This window comes from Mizuhopecten yessoensis, unplaced genomic scaffold, assembly GCF_002113885.1.
Source record: "Mizuhopecten yessoensis strain PY_sf001 unplaced genomic scaffold, ASM211388v2 scaffold7473, whole genome shotgun sequence".
Lineage (NCBI taxonomy): Eukaryota > Metazoa > Mollusca > Bivalvia > Pectinida > Pectinidae > Mizuhopecten > Mizuhopecten yessoensis.
The window spans coordinates 2,044,943-2,055,181 of record NW_018407065.1 but is presented as its reverse complement, the minus strand read 5'-3'; the positions used below and the strand labels follow the sequence as shown (position 1 = coordinate 2,055,181).

The 10,239-nt window shown below is 33.6% G+C and overlaps 1 protein-coding gene across 1 annotated transcript; it reads left to right on the top strand.

The window, feature by feature from the left end:
• Positions 1 to 253: 253 nt before the first annotated feature.
• LOC110453635 (transcriptional regulator ERG homolog) lies at positions 254 to 9,595 on the top strand. The gene is made up of 4 exons (XM_021502673.1): positions 254 to 563; positions 1,521 to 1,574; positions 5,013 to 5,090; positions 7,354 to 9,595. The coding sequence occupies exons 1-4, from the start codon at positions 491 to 493 to the stop codon at positions 7,884 to 7,886; spliced, it is 738 nt and encodes a 245-aa protein (XP_021358348.1). The 5' UTR covers positions 254 to 490; the 3' UTR covers positions 7,887 to 9,595.
• The last annotated feature ends 644 nt before the right edge of the window (positions 9,596 to 10,239 follow it).

Here is a 10,239-nt window from a genome sequence, read left to right as displayed (position 1 = left end):
GTTAATGCGAACAAAAATGTAAACACTCGCGCACGTGTTGGCGTGTCATGGCGTGATCAATTTCTCGCGACGAGTTATTGACAGGTCGAACAAGAATAACACGACGTGTGACGCCCGCCCCTCCACTAAGCTCCACCCACTTAATGGATTCCTGATTGGGCGATGTGATTGCTGCGCTATTAAAGAAGACTTTTGTATAAATATCGACTACAATAAATCAATGCGAGTTTGTACACATTATTCGCCATCCTTTCGGAACTTATTTAAAATCCACATATGAAAGCTTCCTTCCCCAAAGTTACAGAACGGCTCTTCGGCACTGTACTGATAGTGGGGAAAGTTCCGCTCAGGGAAATTGTCAGCAACGCATTTCGGAAACGCGATTGAGGAAAACGATAATTGGATAGCTGTAGAACCACCGGTGCCAAAAGAAACATCACAACCATATCCTGACTCTGGAATTGAAATCTGTGTTTAAGAAGCTTAACAAATGCAGAGCTTAAAACAGCAAGATTATTACCGAACGTGTAGTTTCCCAGCACTTCCGGGAATGGTGTTCCCGGGTAGGTAGCAAGGGATATCCGGGAATTGTCCCGGTTTATGGTGTAATGAGGTAGTGGGATGTTAAGGGAAGCGTGAGGCTCGGTTCCTTCCTCTTAACATCCCGTTCCGGATGGCGCTTGTAAATATATCATTGAATCGTTGAATTGTATACATTGTGATGGACATACATCATTGAATGATTGAATTGAAACGTATTGTGTGGGCACTCTGGTGTTTGACAGATAAACAGTAATTGTTCCTTGAGACAAAAACTTATAAAAAAATTGTGTAACGACGAATTATTTCTTTTCACGGACGAAATTCTCTCCCTTTTTGTTTTATTAATGCTCGGATAAACAAGTGAACAGAAATCTAAGAATTTTTTTTAAAATATGGAAATCTTTATACTTCAAAAATACATCACTAATGATTTAAAATGATGACTTATTTGGATCATGCATTAATAGAAAATACTTTCTTATCTTATCAAGTTAAGACTTAACATTGCGTGATGACGGAATTTATTGCCAGTTATCTCATCTAGTGAAGTCATTTTTCAGAATTTCCGATATCTTTATAGAGATTGATCGAATTTGGTTGTAAACTTTTTCAATCTTATATAGTACACTCTCAAAATCAGGGAAGGGTTGAATGAGACGGATTACTGCTTTCAAACACGTTTAAACTGTTTAACCGATTGTTTTGTATTGTTGAATGAACGAGGATTTTGTGCACTTTTAGTTCATCAAAAAATAACGTTGTAGATAGATTTTGATTATATATAAAGTCAGGTTTTTAGTTATTGGTTGTTCTGTCACAAAAACTAACCGATTATTATATATATAGCTATGCTTTATTTTTTCTATCATTCAATAATATTTCTTACAGATATGTTCGTAAAAACATCACTTAATATCTCCTTATTTCAGTTGAAAAATGCACCACACATTTTACAATTTGTTTTCGCTCGTTTTCAGATCCGTCCTATGGGAAAACGGCATGGTCACCTCAATCGAGCCCGCAAAGTCCAGGTGAGTTTTCCTAACTTTTTTTTTATATAATACATTTTACATTGTCATTGGGAAAATCAGGGGAAAGTTTAATTTTACTGCATTCGACTTTGTTTAAGCATACAACTTTGGAAGTAAGAGGTTGTCAAATACTTTTTGGATAGTAGATTTTAGATTTGTTCATATTTTCTAATTGCCAGGAGAGTCAACAAAATACTTTTTGAATAACACATGATAGTTTTGTTCAATATTAGGTAAAACTAATGATGCCTTTACACTATTGTGATTACCAACTTGTATACATTCATTTAACATCGCTACACTGAAATGTTAATATATATTATATATTGTGAAAGTAAAACATTGATCATGGTTTCGCTTGATACAACATTATTTATTAAACGTAAGGGTTATTTTCACAACAGTTTTCTAACGGTGATATACTACATATTTGTATGATCACAGCCCATATTTCTGCCTAGATTCTTAAGTGATTTCAAATGTAGCTTCCGTAAAACAAATCTTATGTGCTATAAATAATATCTATTATTTGTGAATTTGCATTTTATGTATGTTTATTGTACTGAGTTATAATACTTTAGCAATATAACTGTCTTACGTTCATTAGTAGAAATTTTAAACACGATTTGTCTGATAAATCTTATAAAATGTAACTAACGCGGAACTCGGCTGCATGTTCTGTATATGACAGTTTGTATAGTAACGCATAAATGTACTTTTCAAATATTTTTTTAATGTTGATATCGCATGTGTTAGGAAACTATATTTAACCTAAAAACAAATCGTATTAACCCGGGTCGATATGTCAATTGTAAAGTGTAACAGAAAAATTCATCATTTCGATTGACACTTAATCGATTTGTATTGACAGTTGCTTGTCCTCATGTCAACTAAATGTCATTTATATAAAATCTCCATGGAAGAATCACTGCAGTGATAATAGGTGTTTTTTTGTATCAGTACATTACTAGGTTTGTTATTAGCACTAGAGTTACATGTTATAAATCTCTTGCACGTATAAGATTGGACACATCAAATCATATTTAAACAAACAAACAAAATAGCATCATACATTTTATTCTATAAATTATTTTATTTTATTTTCAAACATGTGATACAAAGATATTAACACAATTTAACGTTGTAAAAAATAATAAGGTATTCATATAGAATTTTCTTAAAACTTGCCGACATATTTGTAGGACTGTATTTGCTGTGTTTACTTTAGACTAAATAATCGGTTATATCGAAAGAAAACTCGATGTAGAACAATGCCATTTTCTTTTTCGGATTTAATGTTTTTAAATTTATATATATGTGTAATTATTACGAGATTTCTAAAAGTTAATTAAACGGATATTGGGTAGAATCTTTGAAATAATATTTTCTTTTACTGACACTATCCGATAATGGTGCTCGTATGATTTTAAGTATTGGTGACCGATCTGATGTTTTAAATGGTAAGGAATTTTTCAGAAGTTTATATATCGTCTTCGGATAATAGTTTTACCGTTGTAATGGTTTCGCAAAATCGATCATATTTGTAAAGTACAGTAGGTAAATATGTCATGTTTAAGTTTCCCAGAGCGTTACGTAATTTTTGTATACACTTGTTCACTCAGTCATGCGTGTAATTAACTTATTGTATTAACATAATGGGAAACATTAACCGATCACTGAGGATTGTTATCAACCTAACACTAACACTTCTGCGGGATATGTACGATTGGTCATATAAAATACTAACTGCTTCACTTTATAAAAACAAAAAATAATTCGAATTTCAATGAAGATTGAGTCACCCAAAGCGTCCTAGGAACAAGAGAAGGCAATTTGTGAAAATAGTCTTTTTGTTGCTTTATGACAATTAATTTAAATTTGTGGAATCTGAAATATAACTTTCTTTTTAGTATATAAAAACTTAATTTGAGAAAATTTGAATTTTTTAAAGTCAATTTAATGTAAATTTGTGTGCGTTAATGTTAAATATAACTTTCATCGAACCACAATTAGCTTTTGACAATACACCGTATATTTATAGTGATATGGCCTTATTGAGCTGATTAGTTTAGACAGTCGCTTTCACTTCCAGTAAATTTAACCAATCATGTATATTAATTTAGTTAGATGCTATTTAAATCAGTATGTTTTACAAACATATCTAGTATTGAATACATCGTATCTTATTAGCATGCATAAGCTTCAGAGGTATTTCTAAAACATGTCAACAGGAAATATGGCATGTGTTAGGTTACCGGTAGTACAGACTTGTATATAACATTACCTGAATACTGTTATGAACAACATCCACTGGTGTCTGAACTGTAAATATAAAGAATATAAATATGAGCAGCTTTATGGCATCGCAAATCATTTTCAATTGTATCAGTTGAAGCTATAAGGTTTATCAATGGATGTATTATATTTAAATGAGACAGTGAGTGACTCTAACAGTTTCTATGTTGGTTATTTAGATAAGTGTATTACCGGAGGTTTACACAGGGAACGATTTATCTGTTGGTCCATTATCTGTCATTTGCTTTGGTCTACCGCAGAAAAACGTACTGAAATAAAATAAATACGATTGGCAACTATGAAGTCTATTCAAATCAATGGAAACTTATCAGTAATGTTTATAACATTCAGATATAGTACTTTTGTATATTACCGATATCATGGCATCTATACATAACTAACCAAGTAGGAGTATTGGCAATATATACAAAAAAAAACGTCAAAATGTAAATCTGAAATTGAAAATGAAATAAATACTTTAGACATAAATGAAACTATTCAATATGTTCATAGCTTAATATTGTATATTATATTATGTAAAAGAATCGTATTTAACGGTTGTATTTCATTGTCATTAATAGTAACAAATATGTCTAAAAATTGAATATGGAAATTGAAGTTTATCGTGATATCCGTCAATTGTGACATTTTCTTCATTAATCTATTTGTAATTCCAGACAGTTAATAAACATTAAAATACATCATTGCTATTTTCTAAACGGAAAATATGTGTCTTTTGTTTTAAATAAATTTGTATTTTCTGATGTCAGATATTATATGTTGTAAGTCAGTAATACAGCTAATTATGTTGTGGCATACTTACTTCCAGCATGCTATTTTTATGTATTTTTTTGTTAAGCTTTTGAATAAGAGCGTAAAGAAATAATTTGAATTAGTAACTAATTGTTTTTAATTTGTTATTAAATACGATTACATACGTAACTAGTTTATTCTATTCTTCGAACGTGATTTTTAAAGTTCATGTAAATAAATAAAAAAGTAGGATGCATATTGATTAAAAAAATAAATAAAGTATTTGCATAATTATCTCCTACAAGCCTGTTTTTCCATCACAGTATGATTTGGCGGTTAGACGGCTAATACATGTACCAAAATATTACAACGTGTATTTTATTTTTGTAGGCTACCCTCATCCAAATTCAATATCAGCCATAAGTAAGCCGGGTTTTGAGGTTCCATACACATCCTGGCGTCCACAAGGTATATATACTGTTAGATTTAATTAAAGCTCATTTAGTACTGCAATAAGTAGTGTTTTTATATACCAAGCGAGAATCCCATGAACAGGACGAATGCACGCACAAATTGCTTGATATCATTAAGTACGTTTATCGGTACTGTATTCATATACATGTATCAATAGTATGAAAACAAAAAAACTATAAAAGGGACATTCTGATATGATAAAAGAAAATATTGATAGACAATATGACAATTTTGATTTAAAATTGAAATGGTAAAAGTAAAATGATTATAGAAATGTTTGTCAGTACACCAGGGACGTGAACAGTTATTTGAATTAACAAATCAAATCAAATTGATATATACAACATGTCTAGTTTCAAGATGAATTTCATCTATCTTTACTTACCGATATATTGTTTTACTATCAGATAAACATATTGTAATATTGTGTTTACATTACCTAATCCGTTTTATCAAAAAGTACAAATGGTTAAGTATTACATTACAAATATAGTCATTATAACGGATACAATTTTGGTTTATACATAACATTTGTGAATGATTCTTATGCAATATAATTGTATTTAAATGTCAATTATAAGATAGTGTCGATACACTCTGATTAGCAAATTGATAAAGAAGCCCCAACCACATTTCATAAATTTAAGTACATTAACATTGATATGTGATAAGGAACCTTTAAAATATTAATTATATATTGTTACCAAATGGGGGAATGTTTCACATTTAAATAATCTTTTTTCAATGTAACATTTTTATTATGATCAATCTGTTTTCCTATAGAACAAAAGAGCTATTCATTTCATCACTATGTTTACTAAGGAATATGAATTAAGAGCAAAACTCTCAATTTTCGATAGATATTAAAAAAAAGTTGTCAATTAAATTGAAAAAACAATTATTAGATGTAACATACAGTCAAATATAACGACATATGTGCACACAATACTAGCGTGGTATACAATATCAAATTAAAACCTTTTTACAGAGGTATAAAACTAACATATGGTTTGTCAGTCTCGGAAATATTTTCCAATTTCGCCTCCTGTCTACATAGGTATCTGATCTTTTTGTCAATATCTCGCAGATGTAATTGAGCATTTTAATGCACAAACCGGGCGGCGGGGATAATTTGGTAAATTTCCGGAAAGACCTAGCAACGAAATCAGCATCCCACACCAATAAGTCATGAATATGCCTAAAGGTTTCCTAATTCTCGTTTCATTATCGGTAAATAATTTCCGAATTTCATTTTCAACATTTTCCCTCTTGGCAATGCGAAAATGATTCCTAAATTACCACGTTAATTACAGCAGAAGTTATCGAATTTACCGACCGGATTCCGGATACCTTATAACGTTTCCCGTTTAGAAATATCCGAGATTTGGACAAGATTTCAGCTGTGTTGAAAGTGTTAAAGCAAACATCTGTTAGCCTACGCGTTAACATTCCACCTGAACTGGGGTGTATCGGTTGACAATGGTATTTACAGGTGTAGGAACCGTTAGACACTTGATACGCGTAGATAACACTGGCAGGGTCACCCAGTAGCTCCCCTAGGGTAGACGTCGAGTCAGACAGCCAATCAATACACAGCCATATGGACATTCAATCCCTCTTTGTGAAGCCATTAAAGGACGTAATACTATCTGCAACAAATACATCCTCTTCTCGGTTAAAATTTACTCGTCCGAGAAAATATTTGCTCTGGTTAAAGGTTTTATTTTCCGTTTGCGATTAATGTTCTGAAGTGTCGTGCACACCATGACCCGGCCCTTTAATACTAATCCGAGTCGTGGAACCCGACAGGAAAGTAATTTAAATTTACTTTTATAACATGTACGCGAGTTTGAAACATTAGATGTAAAGCGAACTCCTTTCTATTCATTTTTTAAAACGTTTCAGCATCGGTTTCTTTTAACAACATGTCGAAGTTGAATTAAAAAGAGGAATGAAGTTTAATTTAGTTGGAAAGAAACAGTTGCACCTTCCTTGTAGTGACATTAACCCACAGTAAAGAGGTGAGACGTGTGTGCACCGCGAGTCACAAAACTCACAATTATCATTACCGTGTATTGATAATACATTGTATCTGGTCAATTTCAAGATATCTTTAAAGATAAAAAGCCTACCATGATATTAAAAAACATAATTAGAGACCTTTTTAACTTTTGAAGGAAGGATTATTATAAGCGTCGGTAAAGTTTTCATTTTCTTCTTCTCTGTATTAATGCGTTTTGGTATTGGTGTTTTACAGGGAGTGGACAGATCCAGCTGTGGCAATTCCTACTTGAGTTACTCTCAGACAGCAGTCTGTCAAACTACATCACGTGGGAAGGTACCAACGGGGAGTTCAAACTGGTCGACCCGGACGAGGTCGCTCGACGCTGGGGCGAGAGAAAGAGCAAACCTAACATGAACTACGATAAGCTGAGTCGGGCGCTCAGATACTACTATGACAAAAACATTATGACCAAAGTACACGGCAAGAGGTATGCATACAAATTTGACTTTGCTGGTTTAGCACAGGCAATGCAACCCGCCACTGCCGACCCAACGTCTTACAAATACCAACAGGACTTTTTTATGTCAAGTTATCACCATAACTCAAAGCTCAACTTTATGAATGCTCATCCACCTATGCCGACCTCCAGTGCTCACAGTTTGTTTGGTCCTCCTTCAGGGTACTGGTCAGCGCCCAGTCCAAACCTCTACCCAAACATCCCCAACCACCACATGGCACATCACACCTCACACATGACACCACACCTGGGCTCATATTACTCATGAAAGCACATGCATTGACTTAAAAAGGCAATCCGTTTTCGTGAAAAATGCTTTCAATGAAAGACCAACTCCTTGACAGAAGATAATATTTTCGTCGCTTGAAGGAGAGAACAAACAACTTTCTCTGATGGCATTCCATGGCTGTGATGACCGTCTGTTTTTACAGACTGGGCGAAGAGGACAGGTTTGGTGCAATATTGATATATTGCATGAATATGCCGTGTGCTTGGACAGGCCTGTTAAGTCGTGGCCAGACTAAGTAGCATATGTTTCTGTGAGTTGTGCCGTTTGTTGATGGCAAAATACCAGACCAATGCACACTGTTGTGAAGGGCAATGATTTTATTTCCTCTTCAAAACGTTATTGATGAAATCGGTTGTCGCTGTCCAGTGCCATCGTCTGTAAGGAGTGTGTGTCGGCACTCTTCACCCCAGCAGTGGTAGGGGAACGATGTGAGCCATAATTAAGTGATACGTCAAGAACTCTAACGGGTAAAGATCAGTCTAGTAAGCTATTGATTATTTTTACAAAGATAAATCTAGAGACGTAATAAATTAATCGAAGGAAATGTCTTTTTCTAATGTACAGATGAAATATAGAGTATGAACGAATGATCTATGAGATTTGTGCGATCAATTCCATTTTCACAACAGTTGCTAGAATCGACGACGGAAGGAAGTCGATCCGGAGACGCTATTCCGCTTGTAATTTCTTCCTTCTTGAGTGAGTTCATTTAGTATCGTTGAGTCTGACAGATAGAAAATTGGATTTCTCAACTGGAAAGAATAAAAAGTCGAGTTTAGACTTCTTCCGATTACAGAGATCGTATCCGCTTTTATATAACAACGTGCCTTGTGTGTGTAATGTCCGTGCACGCAGTCTTACTGCGATTCGGATGGGTATTCCGTATGGATATTTAGGATTATCTCTGATTTTTCTTTTTATCGATATAGCAAATCAGATTCATTTCCTGTACTGACGCGGTTGCATAGCTGTAAGTGTTCCCATGGGCGCGCACTGTGTTGCCAGCATTAGGTTGTTACTGTTATTTACCGGTACAGTCCGAAGCTCATATTTAAATGTTTTCCTAATTAAATGATGGGACACACATTAACATAGAGATAATGTCATCTAAACGAAGAGAGAGCTCATCGCCTTTCAATGTCCGCTGTCACCTGCGAGAATCTAGATAGAGCTATGAATACAGACGTCTTTCAATAGCCCTGCGTTCTCTTAAAGCTAATAATTGCTAAATGTTGGTTGAGACGCGAATAATGATGTTGAATAAATAGCCGCGAATGGCTCTCTGTGCAATAAATGACGTTCTTTCTCGTGTGATCTTCGAGACACGTGGCTATGCACGGTCTTTTCTATAACGGTTCGTGCTCACCGGAATAATATTGGTCTGTATGTAACCGTTGAATTACAGTTCGTACTGGGACTAGTCATTAGTTTTATTAGGGTCTTCTATCGAGACAGGCCTATCAATGAAAAGGACGAGCTATTGTAAATATTAGTACGGTCGGACTGTGTGTGTGATATCACAAAGAACTAAGGTGATACATCCAAGTTCGCACAATGAAAATGAGATCATGTTAAACGTATTGTGTCGAAATGAGATATTGATCGGGAAAGTTGTCTATTAGATATATCGATACATACTGATGATGAATGTCATAACATGTGATAGAACAATAAAACATTAAAACGAACTTCGTGTTTTTGCTTGTTTTTTTAAATTATATGGTAATAGCGGTTAAAACAGATTACCATTTACAACATGTGCCTGGAAATGTTTTTATGACTTTTGCTTTGAATTATTGGATTTCCTACTAATATATGAATATTAATCTACATTTCTTAACCTTGTTATTGGCTGCTCCCTTATTAGTCAGTATTATTTGAAAAGAAAACAACAAAAAGTTGTATCAGTAAATTATTAAATCTCTCGTGAGATTTTCATTGTCATTTACTCGAACACCTTATTTGGAATAGGTCACAATTCTAGCCTAATCAGTTTCTTCATAGTTCCACAGCAAACTATACGTATCTATATTACGTATTTGAGAACTATTAAGTTCAACTCATATCACGGAATGACATTATGTGAATGAAACAGATCATAAATAAACTGAATATGTAATTTTATTATTTATAAGAAAATCTTATATCGCCACCTAATACGATATATATTCTGTATTATGATGTAATCAAAGCAATAAGCGGTATTATATTATTATATTCATATAACGACGTCTGCATTTTCATATGAATAATTATGACAGAAAATAAGCAATCAAATGTTGGAATTCAACATATTCCGTCTTTGCGTATTGCAGAGTTATCTGCTCTTGTG